The 21,563-nt window shown below is 58.6% G+C and overlaps 1 protein-coding gene across 1 annotated transcript in view; it reads right to left on the bottom strand.

Moving 5' to 3' along the window:
• Positions 1–5,648: 5,648 nt before the first annotated feature.
• The window catches only part of LOC142823167 (maestro heat-like repeat family member 5), a 53,059-nt gene continuing 37,144 nt past the window's right edge, over positions 5,649–21,563 (bottom strand). Inside the window, exons 11-21 of the mRNA XM_089771495.1 lie at positions 16,033–16,157; positions 12,098–12,285; positions 11,223–11,360; positions 10,945–11,065; positions 10,272–10,415; positions 9,341–9,517; positions 8,804–8,959; positions 8,298–8,420; positions 7,776–7,878; positions 6,395–6,469; positions 5,649–5,778 (exon numbers count right to left, since the gene is read on the bottom strand). Coding sequence (XP_089627621.1) covers positions 5,672–5,778; positions 6,395–6,469; positions 7,776–7,878; positions 8,298–8,420; positions 8,804–8,959; positions 9,341–9,517; positions 10,272–10,415; positions 10,945–11,065; positions 11,223–11,360; positions 12,098–12,285; positions 16,033–16,157 — 1,457 coding nt within the window. The 3' untranslated portion in view covers positions 5,649–5,671. The remainder of the gene's footprint in view (positions 5,779–6,394; positions 6,470–7,775; positions 7,879–8,297; positions 8,421–8,803; positions 8,960–9,340; positions 9,518–10,271; positions 10,416–10,944; positions 11,066–11,222; positions 11,361–12,097; positions 12,286–16,032; positions 16,158–21,563) is intronic.

A 21,563-nucleotide genomic window follows, 5' to 3' on the forward strand; every position in this document is an offset into this window, starting at 1 on the left:
CATAGGTGGGGGTGTTGGCCCCAAAAATGGTATAAAACGGGGTCATGTGGGGTGTTGAATAGAATCTCACTGTCTGCTAATCCTATGTACGCTAGTCATGTGATTGTATAATGTCTGTGTGTGTACTTAGGAGTCTGTAATCTGTGTAGATACTGAATATTTCTCTGCATGTGGTTAAGCAGTGGGCAGAGCCCGGCCTATGGACTTGCTAATCAGCGAGGCCCTGTGGGACAATGGCACTCAATGGGCCAAGGACACACCTAAAGCAGACGTGGTGACTCATACCTAAGGGCTACCAGCAGGGAACACAGGAAGAAGCCGTGGGCCAGGTGACCTGCTGTAGCCAAGAAGAGACCATGAAGGAGGGATAAATAGGCCATGTGAAGGACTCCATCTTGGTCTTCAGCTCAGCACTTCATCCTAGAGGCAGCAATGCAGGGATCGAAAGGTTGAAAAGAACTATGGACCTATCCTGATCCTAGGATGCGCAACAACGACTTTTAAACCAGCAGCTGTAACATCTCTGCTAGAGCCTGCATCGAGAACTGGGAGATTCGATGCATGTAATGTACTATCCTTTAACAACCTGACTCTCATGCTTTTCTTTATTGTAATAATAAACCTTTAGATGTTAGATGCTAAAGGATTGGCCCAGCGTGATTTGTGGGTAAGGTCCAAAAGGTAAATTGACCAGGGATATGTGGCTGGTTTCTTGGAACCAGACAGAACTTGTTCGGGGTAGGTGGGATTGGGTGCTAGGACCCCCCACCTGTGTATGAGGCCCGGGGCCATCTGGGGCCTAGATATTGCTGGGATGTTGGAGAGGTTTTGCTTGTGAGGCTTCAGGCAGGCAGCTGAAGTGCTCTGTGTGACTGCTTTGTGGCCTGTTTGGAGAGGTCACCAGTCTGGGGGCTATAAGGAGCCCTGAATTTGAGCAATTCGCCCTGAGCGGACGCCCTCAGCTGTGCCCAGACACGGCCTGGTCTGTCACACCCCCATGTTTCTACATTCCCATGTTTAAGTCCATGTGAGACAGAACATGGTTGTTGCCAAAACCTCAATTTCCACCAAAATCACAAATTTCTATTGAACGCGCCAAGAACGACCCAGGGACGACAGCAGAGATCGATTTATTGATTTATTTGGACAGGCGAGCAGATGACTCATTTACAGGGACAGTTTTTACATTCAGTCTGAGTACAAAATGGCTTTGTTAACGAACACACTCAAGGGAGAAGCTCTGTGAGCCACACGCTGTGTATGCACTAGGGACGGGAACATGCACGTACTTAAGTTACACGGTTACATGCAGGGGGCAGGCAGCTCATGGTTTCCCCTCCCCTCTGCTGCCTCTGGACTGGAGGCAGCAGCGCAGGGTGGGGGGCAGGTGGCTCCACTACAGCTGGTACATGCGGGGCCTTGCTTTAAAAACCAGCACCCCGGGTCTACTAGCTTCTACCTGCCCCCTGCTCTGAGCTGCTGCCTGTGAAAGAGGCACCCTTGCGTGGGGGAAAATGGTCCGGCAGGAGCTGTTGAGTGCGGGGAGCTGGCTTGAAAGCTGGCTCTCTGCACGCACCGGCCCCCACCTGCCCCCCAAGTGCCTCTAATGCAGAGGCAGTGCTGGGGGGGGGGTTGCCTGTTACCGTGCACGTTAACCGATGAGCCGAGGCTCAGGAGGTAACCGCCTCTACGTTGGCACTTTCACGTCCCTAGTGCACGCACACTCTGCCCATTGTAACAGACTGGACTGGAAACGTCTCCTGTCAAGCCCCATGTGCTGCCTGTGAATCCCCACGCAGGGCTCAGGGCTGCAGAGCAGAGATTTCCCTTCCCAGCCCCAAGGCTGCCGACATGGGGCAGAGGCTCTCGGGAGGTGAGAAGTGAACCGGGATGTGCGGGGGCTGCTCACTGGTTCTGTGTAACCAGTGGGGCCTGGAGGAGCCCCCCCCCGCCGTGGGCAGGGGTCTGCTCAGCCCCGCGGGGCCCGACACAGGCAGGTGCTGCTCCGGCGGGGCTGGAGTAACCCCTGCCTGTGTGGGAGGGGGAAGATGCTCCAGCCCAGCCTCAGGAGCTGGGGGAGCCGGTCCCGCCCGGCCGGGCTGCAGCATCCTCTGGCTGCCCCTTTCATCGGAACCCAGCGGTTCTCAAACTTACACAGGGGTTGTGAGCAACTTAGAGGGGGGCTGCGCTATCACAACATTTGAGAACAGCTGGATTAACCCATGAAATGGGATATTCATCCCTAAAAAGCACCTCTCCCCGGCAGCCCCAAAGTGGAGCTGCCTGGCTGGGGTAATAGCGCCTCTCCCTGCTGCCCCAGTGCAGAGCTGGCACAGCCAGGGAGAGACACCTCTGCTGCCCCCCTCCTGCAACCTAGATCTGCCCCCGCTGGGGGAAATAGGTACCCACCAGCAACTCTCAGGGCAGGTGCTGCCGCCATGGAGAGGTGACTCTCACCTGCCCTGAGCTTCTGGAATGAGCCAGGGCTGGGGGGAATCCTCTCTGCTCGTCAGCCTGCACCCCATATGCTCCATCCCCAGCCACACCCCTGAGCCTGCCCCCACCCAGAACATGTACCGCAGCCCACTGCCCATGCCCTATGCCCCCTGCCGCACCTGGACGTAACAACTGAGAAGGAAGGTGGCCCCGTAGAGCCGCCCCGAGACTGGGTTTCACCAATGGACCGATGGTCCAGCAACATGAACTCACGAGCGTGCCGTGACTGTGGGTCTGTCCCCAGCGACTAGACAAACTCTCAGCTGTTACCCAGTTAGGCTGGCGAGTTGTCAGTCTGATGGGGGGGCAGATGTCCCTGGCAGAGTGTCCATCTGGAAATGGGTCATAGGACCTCTCTGAGGACTCCTCTGCCCGCCCTCCACCTGTCATGGTGGCCCCTGCCCTTAGGACCATCGAGGGAGGGGACTGCACCAAATGGGGGAAGTGCCGTGTTGCGGGGTCCTGCCCACAAGAGGGTCCTGTGACCCCTCCCAGGAGTCTCCCCACCAGCCCCTCCAAACCAGTGAGGGTCACCCCCCTCAGGCCAGCTCAGAAGGGCAACGTGCACCAGTCAGAGCAGGTGCAGTCCGACGGGCCAGGCGCTGAGTTCTGGGAACGAGACGGGCTCCTTCCCGCAATGGTGCGCTGGGACGTCCAGGGCGATGGTGCTGGCCGGCCGCTCAGCTCCAGAGATGGGGTCTTCTGGCCTAGGCCTTCGGGCACTAGCTGCTCTGACTGGTGCATGTTTCCCCTCTGAGCTGGCCTTGGCGGGGGGTGACCCTCCCTGGTTGGGAGAGGACGGAGGGGAGACTCCTTGGAGGGGTCCCAGGGCCCTCTTGAGGGAAGATCCTCACACCACGGCACTTCCCCTATTTGGTGCGGCCCCCCCGCCCTCGTTGGTCCTGAGGGCAGGGGCCACCGTGACTGGTGGGGGGCGGGCAGAGGAGTCCTCATAGGGGTCCCGTTACCCAATTCCACATGCGTCCTGGCCTGCAACTGTCTCCAATGGGTGAAATCCATTCCCGAGGCAGATCCATGGGGAGAAAACCCACAAGAGGGTCCCAGGACCCCTCCAAGAAGTCCCCACACGGCCTCTGCCAATTGCCTCGGGTTTCACCCCCTCGCTCATCGCAGAAGGGACTCGGGCACCAATCCTGAAAAACATCTTCTTGGAGTGAGACCACCTCTTCCTCGCTGCGTCGCTGTGGGATCGCCGGGACGATGCTGCCGGCCGGCCAGTTGTTCGGCTCCAGAGATCGAGGGCTTCTGGTCTAGGTCTCCGGGCCTGGCCTGCTCTGATTGGTGCCCGTGTCTATTCTGAGATGGCCCGAAGGGGGAGTGAAACCCGCCCCTGTGGGCAGAGGGCTCTGTGGGGTTTTCTTGCAGGGGTCACAGGAGTCAGAGCACCTGACCACAGCACGTCTGGTGCTTAGGCAAGTCCCCTCTCTCCAGGGCCACTACCCCGACTGGTAGAGCAGTGGGAGCCATGGGCAGTGAGCGAACGGCTCACATGGGACAGCAGAGCCCAGCCCCGCCCCCCCTTCCCTAGGCTCCGCCCCCCCATGCCCACCAGGCTGCTGGCCCTGCCCTGCCCTCTCCTCCCCACACTGGTGGCTGCCCAGCCCCAGATTTCTACCCTCCCACCCCAACCCCAGGCTGCCTGGCTCCCTGGCATCCCCACAAGCCCCAGAGCAGCCAGACAGCCTCAGCTCCCCACCCCAGTCCCAGAGCGCTGGACAGCCTCAGCCCCTCCCCCCACCGCGGACCCCACAGTGGACACAACCCTTACCCCTCCCCCCACCGCGGACCCCCACCGCGGACCCCAAAGTTGATGCAACCCTTACCCCTCCCCCCACCGCGGACCCCAGAGCGCGCGCAGTCCCAGTCCCCCCAGGAGCGTGGTCCCACACTGGTGTTTGTGGGAAGGCCGATGGGCGACGAGAAGAACCCACCCAGATGGGCAGAGGCCGGTGGGAAGGGCCCGGAGATGGGTGGGTCTGATGGTGACTCGTGTGCTGTGTCCTGGGGTGACGGGCCAGACAAACGTTGGAGACCAGACCGCAGGGCTGGGGAGGGGCTCGGCTTCCTCTGGCCTGGGGGCGGAACGGCTCCTGGCCCCTGCGCGGCTGGTTCCCCGTCACGTGCAGCTCTGCCTCTTCCGCGTCCTCCTGGTGTCCCAGCTGCTTGGTCTTCTAGCCAGGCCGGGCTCGTGGTGGGCTCAGCCGGTGTCTGCCAGAGGAGAAAGGGCAGGAGCACAGATGAGAAGAGCAGAATTGTCAAGGGGGAGACTCTGGGGCAGGGCAGGTTCCCCCCCACCCTCTCGCTCCCCTCGTGGCTAATGCTGTGGAGTGCGCTTGGCCCCGTGCAGGGAAGGCCCCAGGCTCTATTAGGGCCTTGCCAAGCCGCCACAGCAGGGCCTGGTTTCCTCAGAGGGGAGGGTGAATCTGTCGCCCGGCTCCGAGGGGCCGACTCCTCCCTGAACTGAAGCCTGAGGAAGCCCCACGCTGGGCTGAGTTGCCCTGAGTCAGGTTCCAGCCAATGCAGGAGGCAGGAGCTGGGCTGGTGAGTCTCAGAAGAGGCATCGGCACCTCCGAGGAGAACCAGCAACTCAGTCTGCTCAGTGTCGCTTCATGGCTTGGCCCTCTCCTCTGCCTGAGAGTGGTGCCAGGCCGCCCAGGCCTCAGCCTGCTCCAGCCTCGTCCCTAGTCCTAGCGCAGCCCGGCTCGCAGTCCAGCTAAGCTCCCAGCTCTGCTTCTAGACGGTTCCAGGCCCGCACTTGACTCCTGGCTCTGGCTCCTGCTCTTAGCTCCTCTAGGCTCCACCGCCACCACTCCAACTACTAGGCCCCACTGCCACTGCTCCAACAACTAAGCCTCCCCCCCGCCCACCCCCATCTCAGACAGACAGGAATAATTCACATTTCTGCTTTCCATGTGTCTGACCCTGCATTGGTCAGCACCGGCTTCCCTCTCCCATTGTGCTGCCCAGGGCCCTGGCTTTGCAAGAGCCTCAGAACGTCTTCCCAGGTGTCTCTGGGCTGGACTCTGCTACGGGAGCTGATGTCCCTTGTGAATACCCAGCCCATGGACCAGTCCCTGCTCCAAAGAGCTGCTCCCATCTGTTGTACGTACCGTGGCAGGATGAAGAGTCCTTCTGTGTCGGTGCCGCTCCCTAATCAAAACGCACCCCACACGAGGTTCGCCAGCTTCTGCAGCCATTTAAAATGTTCATTCAGGACGATCGCTGTGGTCCTGTCTGATCTTAAAGGCACTTCCTGGAAAGCTGAAAGAAAGAGGAAATGGGTTGGAAACCTCACAGAGCTGCTGTCACAGGTGGCTGGGAAACCTTTGCTTCCCAATGGCCTTCGCCACGGGAACACGACAGCAACCGTAACTCTGGCATTTAGGTGCAGAGCCACAAAGGGGCTTCAGCTCCTAACTTCTACCGAATCCTTTGTGCATTTGTGCCGCCTTCAGTGCTCCAGAGGTGGCAGGGAAAGGTGTTCCCTGGGGGCCGCATGGGATGGCCTAGGAGCCGAGAACCCAACTCTGGGTGAAGGTCCCTGGCCTACAACCTCTCTAGTGGAGGGGAGCAGGTGGTGGAACTTTTTGTGACAGAGGGTAAGAATCCTTCTCCTCCTGCTAATGACTAGTCATCTTCAGTTCTGGCCGGCCTCCCTTGAGAGCCTTTGTGTTCTTATCCCCATTTTACAGGTGGGAAGGTGAGGCACAGAGTTGCTCCTGGGGGCTCAAATCTCCTGACTCCCATTCTTACATTGACCAGCAAGACCATTCTTCCCCCTTAAGCACTGTCCTCAGACAGAGACAGACACTGGGGCAGCTGTGTTCAGGCCTCATACTGCCCACAGATGCACAAACGCCCAGAGCTGTTTCCTTACCTTCACACAGGCGGTAGATGCCATCTGCACTCACTGTCTCCGCCAACAGGTAGATGAAATGGTGGATGGTCTCTCCTAAACAGACAAGGAATACCCCAGAGCTCAGGACTTTTCAACATCATCCCTGAAAATTGCTAAAGATTCAGCCATTCCCACAAGACAGCCCTTGGGAAATTCAATACCCGGCCCTTCGATGTGGCACGAAGCACATGAGAGAAAGCATCCGGCCCCAGAAGTCACTGAAAGGCCGATTGCAAAGGAGACTGAAATTACATCTTGCTGGTTTCCTGGAGATGTGGCCAAAAAGTTGTGGGCAGGAGAAGTTGGAAGAGACCAAATGGCAAAGTGGTTCCCTCCAGCTTGCAGTAAATGTGAATTCTGGCCCACGCAGATCCCCGCTGTCGGATTCTGGTGCTTGTCAGGCTGGGTGCATTGATTTAAATCAAGTTTCCCACTGGTATTACTTCTCTAATTTCCTCAGACACTACTGCAAATCTCCTCAGTGAAACATAGTAATTTATAGCTGGGAGTAGCATTTTACACCAGCTAAGAGAGCACCTTGTGTGTCATTCTGGTAGATAACCTGACTTCTGTTAATTTAGGAAATAGCACATGATCACCAGTGTTAAGCTGCAGACCTTGAAGCAGCATGTTAGGGATGGGAAGGACTAAATCATACACAAAAACACAATAGGGCTGATATTTTATTCAACTAACTCTTCCATGTTATATCCATGTTTCACATTTGCAGTTGCAGGAGGCTCCTGAGTTGCTGGCTGATGCTTGTCCTGAAACCCCTTTCGGTTCATGTTCATTTTTTATTAATTCAAACAGACGTGTCCCCAGAACACTAAATGTGTGGTGTCCTTACGACTTCTGCAGGGAGCTCTCCTCTTCCCCCCTCCCACTGGCATTGTGATGCAGCTCTTAAACTAAGTTTCCCAAAAAGCTAAGTTGTGCTTGGGAGACACTTAATTTTGCTGTAAGCCCACTGAAAGACGTAGAGCAGGGGGGACCTTTGGGAAAGCTGAGTTCTGCCTGGCCCAGGCTCACCACCAGACAAGCAGAGAACAAAACATATCAGATCCGGGCTATGTCTGTCTGTGCCCATGTGTCTCAGTGGGATGACAGACATTGAAAGCCCAGAACTGACAAGGAGGAAGAGATGCTAGTTAGGCTGGATAGACTAGACCCATTAAGGCAATTGGATGAGACTGTCGTGATGGGCAGCGCATGTTTGTGATAACATCGTAACCTATTGAACTGATTGTTCCAATGAAACTAGTGAAAATTCCCCCTGGTCCCAGAGAACGGAGTGGGAAGTGGAAAAAGAGCTTTGAAGGAAGCACGGGAAAAGCTCAAGTGGGTTTGCTCTGCTTACCGATGAACATGGCTGCAGAATGTCGGATGGACAGCTGGGAGCTTTCCAGATAGGCTAAGGCCTGGAACAGGAGCCTTGGGACGTTCCTCTCGTTATTCTCCATCTAGGAACAGAGCAGGGAGAAATGCTCAGTGCAGACAACGTGATCTGCCCACAGCGGGCAGGCCAGGGCTGCTGAAGCTCAGAGGGAGAGCAGGGCAAGAGCCAGTAGGAGCCCAGATGATGGAGCTGCCCCTCTCGGAAGGGCCGGATGCAGACAGTGCCCAGCAGTCCCAGTGTCCTAACCCCACAGGGCCTGCAGGGCAGCAGGGGACTGGAGGGCAGGAGCAGGGTGCACAGCCGCTGTGCCCCCCACAAGCAAAAGGGGCAGGACCTCACGGGAGCCCTTCTAGGAGGGGCTGCCTCTGATGTCCCTGCGTGTCGAGCGGGGTGGAGAACCCCCTGGGTGCTCGGGGTATGGTGCTAGAAAGGTCTCCCTGAGCTCCCCACTCACTGCTCTGCGGGCCCAAAGAATACACCTACCAGGCACTTCCCGACGCACGGCAAGAGCTGCGAGGAGCCGTCCCAGGCCAGGCTACAGAAGAGACTCTTCCGATTGGCCCAGCCGAGGAACACGGCGCAGCGGAAGAGGGTCACTTTACAGCTCTGCAGCACAAGGGGAGAGCGAGGGGCCTCGCTGAGAGAGGGAGCGTCTGGGGCACGTCCCCTCCTCCCTGCTCCTTGGGCTCCTGCTCTCCCTGCCAGGGGAGGTTCCTGCCCCTTGTTCCCAATTGGAGGCTGCTCAAGGGAGGGGCTGAGAACTGGCTGGCGAGAGCCGGACGGGATCTCCACAGCTCAGCCCTTCTGCGCAGAGACGGCAACGGCAGCGCCAGGCTGCTCTGGGATCCCAAAGGGTCTGAGCCCAGGGGCCCTCCCCTGTGGCCCCTGCACGTCCCCAGTGGCCCTGGCTGGGCAGGGGCTCTGGAGACGGGTGGGGCCCAGGGGACTCTGGCGCTTTGCTCTCTGGAAATACCGAGCGCGGCACTTACCAGGATCACGCTCTGCTCCTCGTCTGCCAGGTGGAGCAGCAGCGGGAGCAGGCAGCTGGTGAGTTCCTGCTGCACGGCCGGTTTGTCTGGGTCCTTCACCCCGCTCAGCATGGTGCCCAGCAGGGAAATGGCGGCTGAGCGGACACTGCCCCTCTCCTGGCAAGGACACGCGGGCCGGGGAAGCCGGTGAGAGCCGGGCCGTGTCCCTGGCCACAGAGGCTGCTCTGGGCTCCCCTCCCGGGTCCCTGGGGCCTGGCGCTCACCCCTGCCCCCTTGGGGAGCAGCAGCAGGCGGGGGAGGATCTGGGGACAGGAGGTTCAGGGGGGAGGCTGCAGCAGGGCTGGGAGCTTGGTGCTCAGGTTGGCCCAGAAGGTCTCTGCTGGGAGGGGGCTGTGTCGGAGACTCCCCACCCATGGCAGGGGCCCCCTTGGGTGCCGCATGGCTGGCCTGAGGGGGGAAGGGGCTGGGCAGGGACATACCAGGGTGGCAGGGAGAGGAGGGAGGGGGAATGTGCTTCTCTGGGGTTCCCAGCCTTACGTGGTCAATGAGCGGGCGCAGGCTGACTGCCATGTCCTGGGAGATGGAGCCAAGCCCCTCCCCGGCGAGCAGGTAGATGGCGTCTGCCGCCTCCGTCATGGCCTCCAGGACAGTCCTTGCGTCCGTGGCGCAGAACATGGCGATGGTCCCGGGCAGCTGGGCCCGTAACAACTGCCCCTGTGGGAATGCAGAAGGCAGCTCGCCACTGTCCTGGGACGCAGCCTGGGGCAGGGGCTGGACCCTCCCTCCCCATCGGCCAGACCCCAGGGACGGCCCAGCCCCCCAGCAGGGGAAAAAGTCCTTCTCCTGCCGCTCCGCCAGGTGCTTTGCACCCCTGGCCCTTGAGCAGAGCCTGCCCTGTCGCCTGCCGAGAGCCGCTCCAGGCCCCGCCCACCGAGCTCTGACCCCGCCCCCCGACTCCTCTGCCCTTGCCAAGTTTGGGCTTTGTGGCCCGACTCCCCTCCGCCCACTGCCCTGAGCGACGACCTGAGTCTCCTTCCCCTCCCCACTGCCTCCACTGACCATGCTCCTCCAACGCGCGGGACCAGGGACACCCCCTCGCGCCTGGTTTGCTCAGTATCGCACCCCAGGATCTTTGGCGCTGGGAGCACCACAGGCTTCCTCGGTCCCCTGGTGTCAGATCGGGGCTCCCTGGGGCACCGCTGAGAGGCAAGTCAAAGGCAAACTCCTCAGAGACAGGGCGACTTACAGCCCACGACTGGGGCCCTCCCTCTGAGGCACCAAACCAGCCACACAGAGCACTGCTGTTCCCCACACTGGCTACCCCAACAAGCCCTGAGACTCTCCCTCTGAAACTTTGCACCGACATCTTACATGGCCCACTTGCTCCAAGATTTGGTGCAAACATAAACCAGGGCTTGCAACAGTGATGTGTCGGTTATCTCCCAGCCGGGCAAGCCAGGCCCCTCACCTTCCCCGGCCAGAAGAGAACACTGGCCAGGCCTCGCAGACAGAGCCTCCGTATCGCAGGGTTGTTGTCTCGGGTCCATTCCATCAGGTGTTCCTGGAGGTCTGATTTGGTGACAGTGCTGAGGATGGAAGGACTCTGGAGAAACTGGAAAGAGAAAATCAGCGTCAGGCTAAGGAGCAGAAATCTGCCTTTGGTCTGTGCCTGCCCCATCATCTTTGCCAACTGGCCACTTTCTGCTGCACAAAATCCCTGGCATGAAGGAGCCAGTCGCTGGTGTTTGAAATGGTCCATTCCTAGAAGGGCAACTAATCCACAAGCCCCAATGAACTCCAGGGACAGAGGACTCTCTGGGGACCGCTAAGCGTCCTGGGCAGAGCGCTGTGGCAGAGGAAAAAGAAACCCCCGGGGAAGGCGAGGAGAGAGGCCCGGGCTTGGGGTACTGGAGAAACATCTCCTCTTGTCACATGTCCCAGGGAGGTGCATCCAGCCAGGAGCAATCTCACCCTGCCCCCCTCCACTCTGCCCAGTCCCGCTAGTATCTGCGTGGGCAGAGGAGCTGGCTGGCTGTGAGATTGCTGAACCGCTGGCCATGGGCCCCAGCCCCTATTGGCCCAGGAGGGGTCTGAGCTGCTTTGCACAAGCCCACGTGTGCCAGGCCGCTCTGGACTCTTACCTCGGTGCAGAAAGTCAGGGCGATTTCTCTCAGCGCCTCCTCCTCCTCCCGACTCTGCACGATGGCGATGGCCTCTCTGAGAACCACAGGGACCTGTGGGTTCTGGTGCTCGACCATGGTTCTGGAAGAGCAAAGGGAAAGTCCCCGGGATTACCAAAGGGAGAGAAAGTCCCTCCCCCATTGCGGGGCTGAGAGGGCCGGCTGGGGCAGAGGAGGATCTCCCGCCCAACTCCCATTGCCCAGACAGGCCGCAGGAAGAGGAAACTTGAGACTCCTACCTTGCGATCAAGCCCACCCCTCGGGAGAAGTGATGGCGGGAGGCGATCATTTCCCAGCCCTGCTGTAACTGGATACTGGCAAATTCCTTCCAGTATCTGGGCATGGAAAAGAGGGTCTTCACGGCCTCCAGGGACGTGCTAAACACAAAAAAAAAAATTTTTAAAAAAATCCTGGTGTCAGAAATCTACTACAGCCCAACCCGCTCAAGGCCTGGGGCACAAGGCATGGTCAGCAGTAGCCGGTTTCCCCCGGGATGGACCCAGCACCCTGTCGGGGCTCACTGAGGTTTTGGCAGGTGGCGACACTGCAGCTTCTACAGATGCTCGGTGCCCTCGCTCCCAATGGTCCAACACCTGACTCTTCGCTGGGGCCGGCACCAGGTCACTGGGCACATGGGCCAGATCCTTAGTTGGTGCGAGGGAGCAAAACTCTGCCCGTTTGCAGCAGCTGAGGTGCCTTCGGGCTCCCCGGCTCCCCCCAGGGGAGTCCACACGGAATCAGCTTCATGGTCCCTCTTGCTCCTGCCTGCCTGTGACACGGCCCCCCTGCCGGGCCGGGCCCCAGTGCTGCCGGCCTTGCTCTCTCTGCATGTGCTCTGGCGACCCTGCCCTGGGCTGGGGCCTTGTGGGGCCGAGGACCTAACACTTCGGCAGGTGGCGCATGGGGAGGTACCGACGTGGTCCCTGCCTGTGCTGGGAAGGAGCCGGCCTGTGGGCAGGGTCAGAGGAGCAAGCGTGACTCACAAGCACACGGGTGCCCAGCACCGCTCCCCCCAGACAGACCTGCCCAGAACTGCGCCTGGGCTCCGCAGGGGCCGTGTGTGACCTGCGGGTGCAGCAGATCAAATCTGTTCTTCCCCTTCCCCTGCCGTTACCTCAAGGGGCTGAGGCGGCTGGATCCCTCAGGGCTGGATTTCTGGCTGGCCGTCCAGGTCCCTGGCAGGCACAGGTCCAGCACATGCTGCACCTGCCTGACGCAGAGGAGGAGCAAGTGGGGAAACATTTGCAAGATGGCTTCTCGGTATCCCCACAGGAAAAAGATCTCATAGAGCGTGTCCATAGCCTGGAGTCAGAACGAGACAGAAAAGTCACTGAGCTGTCCCCACCTCCCATCCGCTCCCATGGCATTTTGCTGTCATGATGGTGCCGTTTCTCACATCCTTGTGGCTTATGAGGAAGGAGGGTTAGTTCCTCAGGGGGAGGGGAGATGTGATGGCCCCCGACCCGTCTTCCATTGCTAGAATGGGCGCAGAAGGGAACCTCTTGGAAAGATCAGAAGAGTCCGGCTGACATTATTCCCCATTATCTCTCTCCATGGCCTAGACCTCGCCCTTCGCCTTCCCAGGCCTGACTGGAGGGGGTGACACCATCATGAGGGGACCCAAACTTCTAGGCGCATGTACAGCGTATCCCACGATCCCTCTGCTGCCTGAGTAACTCCAGTGCCACAAGCAGCAGGGAGCCGGGGGGATGCCGGGAGGTCGATGCAGTTTCAGTCCAGACCCCACGTTGCTCCCGGTGACTGGCTTTCCAGGAGGTCCCGGTTTGCAGGTCCTTGTTTTCACTCCCCCATCATGCAGGGCTGCTTGTGTGTTCTGGGCCCAAGGTAGCAACTTATCCTTGTGTCGAGGATCATCTTCCATGAACTTCCACGGCAGTTTTGTGTCTCGTTGAATCCCTCTTCTCACCCACCTGTCTGTGGGGGCAGACCGAGGCTCTAGGGGTGTGAATGTTCGAGAAGCAGCATAGCTCTGTCATGAGATTTCAGGTCACATTAGGCCCTTGGTCCATTAAACGTCTCTCACAGCAGCCCGACCCTCGCAAGCACCTTCAGGAGTTTGTTGGCAATAGCAGCTCGTGGGGGGACTGTCTGGGGCACCGGATAGCGTTGTTAGGATTGAGTTTTTTTCTTTTTTATTTCTTATTTTAGGTATAGTAACGTAGCAGTAATATAGCAATATAAGGCATATGTATATTAATATACATTTAATAGTTTACAAATCAAGTCCTTTCAGTTGAAGGTCTATTTTCTTTGTTCTGAAGTAGAAAACCAGTTCTGGGTATTTTGGCTGTGTTAGTAAGATTAGAGGAATTCTGCGAATGTTGAAGGCCAAGCTGTAATTGTTTAATTTACAATGGTTTTGCTTTTCCATGCAGATCTGTAACCCCGGAGACTTGTGCATGTAAGAAGTGTGAATGTGTTGAGATAAGATGCAAAGTTATATGGCTTTAGAACCAGATGGTCAAAGGAGGGGGTTGAGCGAGTGTGAGATCGATACAGAGGATGAGACAACCTGACTGCAGAGGAGTCATCTATAACTATCAATGCGTACCCGTACTCATGAGAAGATTGAATAATTGGCAGATTGATGAGCCTTAGAGCGAAGCAAGCCCCCCGAAAGGACGATTGACAACAGGATGAACCTTCGAGAGATGTTCTGGGAACACTCACATCAAAAGATAACATTCCGGTCACAAGCGGACAGAGCGAGATCCATGGATTTTAACAAGAAGAAGGAATATATAAAGCAGGGTGCTTTGCTATGGAACTTTGCGTTCGTCTGCCACACTATCTGGAGAGGAGTATCGGATCGATCGACCGACAAGGCCCTGCTCCCTCCTGTGCTCAGTCTACCTGGCCACTAGATTGACACAGACTCTGGACTGGTAACCATATCATCTGGCAGAACTGTGTATGCATGATGTTTTGTGTGTAGGTGTGTGCATGATGTTTTGTGTCTGTTTGAAAAGCATATGCAACTGTTGTATTCTCAATCAATGCGGCGTACTGCCTTTCCCCCTATAAAAGATCTCGTTGCTTCGATTAAGCATAACAGCGTAGCCCACTAGCACGGAGGTGGACTAATGGTCCATCCTGCTCTTCTAGAAGGGTTCCACCAGATCTAAGCCAATCTTCTCACAAGGTGTCCCTGCCAGGGATAAGGGCATCAGTGGTCCTGCATTGATCACTATTGGGCTGCTTTTCTGGCACTCAGGGCACGTGCTTCCTCCCCAGCCAGAAAACCTGCCGTGCTACTCTCTGTAGAGTTTTCTCTCTCCTGAAGGGTCTGGCCCAGGGCACTGCACATCGCAGGCACATCAGCTCCTGGCAGAACCGTCACGGGAGCAGTAGTTGGCAGATGTTGGTCTTGGTCAGTGGGTGCTGGACCCGGCGATTAAGAAGGTCCTTGCTGATCTTAAACCGGGACCCTGGAGTCAGCACTGAGGTTGACCATCTCCCTGGCTTGTGTCTGCCCCTTGCTGCCAGACCTTGGAGGGTTGGATCACTCCTTTGCTCTTGGAGAACATCCCCCCAAGATCCCAAACTACATCACCAGGGTCAATGGGAACTTCTGCCGGGTCGGGTTCGAATCCTCCCGCCCCATTTAGAGGGACCCCGACCGTGCTGCTCGTTTGACTCCCTCAGATGCCCCGGCTTGGGGTCTGGCTTCCCTGGCTCCTCTGAGGCCACGTAGTCCTCAAGCAGGGAGACAGTTTCAGTGAGAGGTGCCGGGCGGTGTCACTGCGCCCATTCCTGCCTGCCCCCGGCAGGATCCGTGTCACGGGCGCGATCACAGAAGACTCCTCGGGGGCGTTTCCCAGAGCGCTGGCAAAGCCGCTGACACTCGCTTCTTGGCACTCAAGAGCTTCTCGCTACACTGTCCTGCTGGGCCAGGTCTCCTGGTCTCCCCCAGCCGAGGCACAGAGCAGAGACCCTCCCCCTCCCCCGCCCCCAGAGCTATACAGACATTGAGTCTATTCTGGTCTGAGGTCACAACTGTTTACACAACGCTTGATAGGAAACAAAAGTGATTTTATGAAGCACAAGCTGTGGGATTTATGTGTTTGCAAGTGAGAAAGGGCAGAGCAAAGTGAATTACAAATGTCAAATAAGAAGAAACGCATCCGTAGTTTTAACACACACTCGAGACTCTTACAAACACACCCTCCAACTGTTCTTATTGGGGTTAAACCTCCCAGCAAGGGCAGGTCTCTGTGTTTAAGGATAAGTCATTTGATGGTGGACGCTCCCCCCAAAGTTAGTAAATTTGTGACTCTGGGGAGTGTTGTAAGCAGCGACTGCAAAGACCAGGCTTTATTTTTTTAAGTTTTCTTTCAGGTCCCCACGTTCTGTGCTCAGAGTGGAGATCAGCCCTGGCATGTGGTGTCCCGACCCTGCACTGGGGCTGCAGAGGTGAAGCCTGGCTGCCTAGCAGAGAAGGTCGCACCCCCACAGGAGTGCTGGGTGGGTTCCAGCTGGAGGTAGCTAGAAAGGCCGGTGGAGCAGCTCAGACAGGGCTGAGGCCTACGGGGGCAGAGGTGCCGCTGGGGCTCCCGAGGAGAAGCGCATGTGCACCCGGACGCCGTCATCGGTCATCAGGGAACCGCAGCAGAAGCCCCGGTTTGGAGGAAAGAGACGGCGCACAGGATGGGAGAGAAGCTGGCAGGAAGCAGCCCAGGGCGGGTAGTTGAACCCCAGGTGCTCGGCGTCTTTCGGCTGGATTCCCCACCCAGCTAGTGGTGCCCCACTCCAACGCTGACAGGGTGCACTGGGACCTGGTGGAGAGGGTGGCCTGGGTCCCCCTGCCCCTCCACACCAATCCCACCAGGAGTTCTAACACACCTCTGGCTGCTAGGCCTGTGAGAAGGGAGCTGCCCTGTTGATTTGGAGCACAGGGAGTTAAGCCCTGTGTGCAGGTAGCTGCAGGGTTGATTTGGAGCATTGGGACGCACACGGGGTTGAGCTCCAAGTGAGGGGCCTCCGTGTTCGGTGGCGAGTTCGCTACGTGACAGCTCCAGTCTCACTTACGGCCAGAGACACGCTGCGGCTCCTCTCCTCCCGGTGGCTCTTCCGGAGCTTGTCCAGCAGCTGGTGCAGCACGTGCCGGGAGAGCTGTGCTTCTTCCCCCAAGGCCTTCCACAGCTCCCTGGCACCTCTGCAAGGTCACAAACCGAAATCAGAGCGTCCCTGCTTGCCCCCCCTTGTGTCCCCAGGGAGAGGCTGGGAAGGCCGGCGGGAAAGGGGGCCCTTAGAGGAGACGCCCGGGGGCTGGGAGGCTGAGGAAGGTGAGTCCCTTCCATGAGCTCTTCATTTATTCCCTTCCCCAGAGGCCTCATTGCTCCTGCAGCCTGTGCTGCTGCTTCCAGTAACTGCCCTGGGGCTGCGCACAGCGTGACACCACCCAGCCCAGCCTGCACCAAAGGCTGCTCGGTGACATTTACGCTGGAGTCACGGCCCAGGGATGCTCCCCATAGCCTGGTCCTGTCCCTCTGGTGGAGCTGGCGGGAAGGGGGGTGACCCACAGAAATCAGGAGCCTGCTGGAACTCTCCAGGGACCTGTCACGTCTGCACTCTGGGCAGGGAAGAGGGAGGGGCTGGTTTCCAAGGGGCTGGGCCTGGGCATCTCCCCTCAGGAGGCAGGGACAGCCCCGTGCCCAGCAGGGAGCTGGCTCCATCGCTGTGGCCTGCCAGGCCTTTCTCGCGCTCTGCCCTGGAGGAGGAGGGGAGGGGAAATCGGGCTGAGGTGATAACAGCCTCTCCCTACCTCTCCCATGGTGGCGCGTGGGCCACACAGGCTGGAACCACGTCCCGGGGGTGGGCGCGAGCCAGCAGGGCGATGGTTCCCAGCGCGGCTCTTCTGGCTCTGGGGTCCTCGACGTCGTCCAGCCAAGTGAAAATCTCTCCCACGACGTCTCCCACCTGGAGGCAGCCAGAAAGCTGAGGGGGGGATTGCTCAAGAGCGGCCTCCTGCCAGGTCACCCCTCCTGGCAGACGGCGCTTGGAGAAGGGCAGGAACGTCCCCAGGCCAATGAGCCGCTCTTGGTCCCAGGTCCCCGTGTGTCACGCGGGTAGAATTCCTGCCTCCCTAGAGGGCGATGGAGCTCAATTGATCAGGGCAGTGACTGATGCTCACACCTCCTAGGAAGGGGCTGTAGAAATGGACTCGGGCAGAGCCCTCCCTGCACCAGTCTAATTCCCGGGGGGGTGGGCACTGGAGCCGGTGGGGCCGGGCAGCAGGATCACACGTCAGAGGCACCGGGGCAAAGGGCAAAGACAAATGGTTCCTGCTGCACCGGTGGGTCACACAAGGGCCCTGCAGGGCACGTGAGGAAACCCCGTCCGCTCCGGGAGCCCAGCGTGGTGGCCCCTCGGCAGACTCTGTCAGTGCCGCGCTCCAGGGCGGGGCTGTGACCCACCTGCCGTGGGGCTGGGCTGGCCCCAGGGACGTGTCCGAGCTCCAGCGCACAGAGCTCTGGAAACACCTGCCCACCCCAGCACCGAATGGAAAGGGGCTGAGCCGACCTGCCAGACCGTGACCCTGTGCCCCAGGGCCGGTTTCCTCAGAGCCAGTTCTCCCAGCCCCTCTCCCCACACGCCCCTGCCCCTCGCCGGGCGTCTCTTACTCGCTCCATGCGGGCGCTGTGCTGGGACACGGTGGCTCTCAGCGCCTCCTCCGCCGCCTGAAAGCTCTCCAGGGCGGGGGCCGTCAGAGCCTTCACGGCTGCCAGCAGCAGGGCTGTGGGCTGGGCTGAGGCAGGGGGCTCCCCGAGGGTCTGCAATGAACAGGGGCAGAGCCTGTAGGGACTGAGCATTTCCACTGGGCAGCTGCCCTGGGACACTCGCTCCCTGGGGGCTGGCAGGGCCTAGTGAGCATGGAGGAGCCTGCTGAGACCTTTGATTGAGCAGCCTCCCCCGGTGCCAGGCAAGGGTTTGGAGTGCTCTTGCAGAGCCCTGCTTCCACCCTCGGCGTGGTGCTCCCACAAAGCCCCCATATTACACGGCTTTGCTCCAGGGAGCTGGTCACACGTAGGAGTGTTTCCTTTGGTCCCCGAGCCGGAGGGGGGGGGGGGGGGGGCATTCTCCTCTGAGAGACACCGGCTCCGGCACATAGACACTCGCCCCGCAGGGGATGCTTCCCACTGGCTCAGTCACAAGCCTCATTACCATAGTCATGTGGGAGCTGCTCTGTGCTAATGGGAGGGGCCGGCGGTCTGGTTCCTCCTCCTCTTCGCTCCCTTCCGCCCCGTTGGGCGTCTTCTGGGAGAGCTCGTTCTCCACCCCTGGAGCAGAGGAGACGCGCTGGTTTGAATGTGTTACCCTGGGCGACAGCAGGACACGGGGCCCAGAGCCCTGACGTGACTTGCCCAGGGTCACACAGCAAGGTGCTTGCAGGGCCGAGCAGAGAGCGCCGCTCCCATGACTCTCAGCTGGGGGCTCTCCCCACTGGGCTTCCTCTCCCCTAGGGGCAGAGTCTCTCCCACGGTGCGTTCTCCTCTCCCCGGCCCTCGCCCCCTTCCTGCAGTGAGGGGAACAGGCCTCATTTCCCGTGTGAAACCCCAGGAAGTGATGGCCCAGACCAGACCAGTTCCCAGTTGAGAGCTGCTGCGACCTTTGGACGGGGTGACCCCTGGTCCCTTTTTAACGGTTCTGTTCCCTCCTCTCCAGCAGCTGCTGCTGGCGCAGGGGGTTGGAGCTGCCCCTCGGCTCCCATCCAAGGTTCCCTGGAAGCTGCGTGAGAATCCCTTTCCTGATTGGCTGGGGAAGGACAATGGGGCACTCGCTCTCTTGTGGTGGAGGAGGGTGTCCTGCCTCCAGCCTCCACCCCGGTACCCCCATCCCTCCCAGCCCCCTGCAGGGTCTGCACTGGCTGGGGGAGCAAATCAGGGAGCCAGGACGTACTTGGGGGATCATGTGACCCAGACCATGCTGAAGGGGAGGAGGGATCAATTGTGCTGCATTGGCTGCCACCGCCCACAGGGGAAAGCTGGGGAGGTTACAGGCGCCTTCAGATCAGGCCAACTTCTCTACTTTGCTCCAAGTCTTCCCTGCCCGGTGAACTGCTAACAGGGCAGCAGCCTCCCTCGCATCCTCCTCCTCCCTTGCCTCCCGCTGGGGAATTGGCCCAGCAGGGATCCTGTTTTCTCCCGTTACACTCCCCTGATGATCATTCAGTTCTGTTTATTCTCTGCCTGCTCCTTTGCCCCTGCGCTCCCCAATTCACACCCAATATATTTTCTTCCACACCCACGGCCTATTGAAAATACATATTTATACCCACGGGTTTGGGTCCACACACCACACACCACCGCGATATTGGTGTTGCACATGAGAAAATTCAGTCGGCCCAAGGTTGGAAAATCTTAGTGGGAACACTGCTCCCATCCCCCTTGTCTGACAGCCGGTGAGAGGGGACCTGGCTCCGTGGCCACCAGAGCCCTCAGGGAACAGGGGCTGCAGGGGAGCCCTCCTGGCACAGCACATAGTTACCCCCTGTTCACACACAGCCCCTCGCTGCTCCTCTTTCTACACCCTGAGCTACCCGCTCCCTGCCCGAGCTCCTGTTTCAAACTTTTGGAGCTGAGCAGCCCCCTCCCCTGCTTGTGTCAAAATTTGTATTGTGGCTCCGCAAGCCATTTCCAGGAGAGGCTGGGTGGCCTGCTGGGGAGATCGAAGGGGGGGTGGGGACTGGCTTGAGCCTTCTGGGCCCAGCTCCCAAAATAGAGGATCCAGGCAGAGAAAGATGACTGGAGCTATAACACGGGGCTGGGAGGTGTATAACCGGTAAGAAAGGAAACATTATTAATCAAAATCAAAATAATTAAGCAAAGGGGCCGGGGGGGAGGAGTTGGGGTTAGGATTCACCCCTCCACTGTTCCAGCTGCATGGAGAGCGGAGGGAGACAAGAGAGGACCAGAGTTCAAGGATTCCTATGGGCCAGATTACCTCTTTTCCGTACCAGTGACAGTAGATTTGTATGACCTGCCCTAGCTTTTGGGGTGAGGCCAAGATGAGGGGTTCGGTGTGTGGGAGGTGGCTGCCAGGGCATGGGATAAGGATAGTGGCGCAGGAGGGAGTAAGGGTAGAAGTGTGGGTGGGGGTGGGGTGCTGGAGTGGCCTGGGACTTTGGGTGCTGGAGGCGGTGAGGTCTGAACAGGAGGGAGGTTGCAGGAGTTGGCTGGGGTAGGGTATCTGGAAGGGAGGGAGGGTACTGGACTAGGCTGGGGATGCCAGACCCCCAGAGAGCTGTGCCCTGCCATTGTCTGTTCTTCCCACTTCCCGCTTCAGAGCGTCTGGCACTCGATGGATTCCAGCCTCTGAGGAGCCCATCGCTGTCCCATGAGACGGCCCTAACACTCAAGGCTTGTACAGTGACTGGGGTCAGTGTCCCACACATGCTCCCCTCTCACCGGGTGGGTTGTATCCTCACCTGTGAGATCCAGCTGGTCTTTGTCTGAGCTCTCCGGTGGCTTCTCCTCCTCTGGCTCCTCCTGCTTCTCCGCTGAGTTCTTCTTCCTCTTCTTCCTCTTCTTCAGGGAGAAGCGTGTCCACCGCCTGGGAGAGGAAGCTCTTCTCTCCTCCTCAGCCTCTGCCAGGGAGCTGCCACACTGGCTGCAGGCACACAGTCTTCTTATGCCTGACAGGATCTTCCAGGAGCCTCTGGTTCTCCTGGGCTCCTCCGGCAAGGCCTGCTCCTGTGGACTGAGGCCGGCGCATGCCTCGGCTGCTGCAGGTCGGACCACCACCCGGAGCACTCGGCTGTGTCTGTGCTCCCTTGAGGTGAGTCTTTCAAAGAAGGAACACAGCCTGGAAGAAAAAGAAGGAACCAATGGGTTTTTCTGTCCTGGAAAGGCAAGACATTAATCTGCCAGGATTCAGATACAAGAGCGCTCTATTGAAACCATCCGCTTCTCTAAGAGCCAGAACTGGTCCATAGAACCCAGTCAAAGGTGAAGACGCATGGGGCTGTGGGTGACAGGAATTCTTGTGGGGAATTTCTAGGGCCTGTGTGGTGCAGGAGCTCAGACTCGGGGAGCAGGGCTGTGCCTTCTGGCCTTACAGCCTGGGACTCTAGGGGCTGATGACCCTCAAGCTATAGAAGTGGCTGAAGTTCATCCTCCATTTGCTCTTAATGGGCTTTGGGCCTGCAGTCGCTGTCCTGGTGGAAGGGAAGCTGTTGCTAGTGGTGGGTTCAGTGGGGGTAGGAGACTGAGCCAGGCATCTCTCTGCTGTCCCCAGGGCTGGTTGTGGGATCCAGGTGGCACGGTGGCTTCTGAGCTGCTCCCAGGGAGGGGCCACGTGGGTTAACTAAGTTAACATTACTGCTACTCTAAACTGTACAGGATTTGTATTTGTTATTTTGGGAAGTCAACAAAGAGGCAGAAGAAACTGGCCTATCTAACTGGAATTATTTAGGATTCTAGCTGTGATTCACTGGGTAGTGCCTTTCTGGGCTTCAGCAGATGAAATCCAGATAGTTACTATCTATTAGAAGCTACCAGAGCAAATAGTAATTGTTCAGTGAAATCAGATGTATTATAGATTGTTCTTAAGCAGTTCTG

The sequence above is a fragment of the Pelodiscus sinensis genome, chromosome 19 (genome assembly GCF_052426305.1).
Source record: "Pelodiscus sinensis isolate ZL-2025 chromosome 19, ASM5242630v1, whole genome shotgun sequence".
In the NCBI taxonomy this organism is placed as follows: domain Eukaryota; kingdom Metazoa; phylum Chordata; order Testudines; family Trionychidae; genus Pelodiscus; species Pelodiscus sinensis.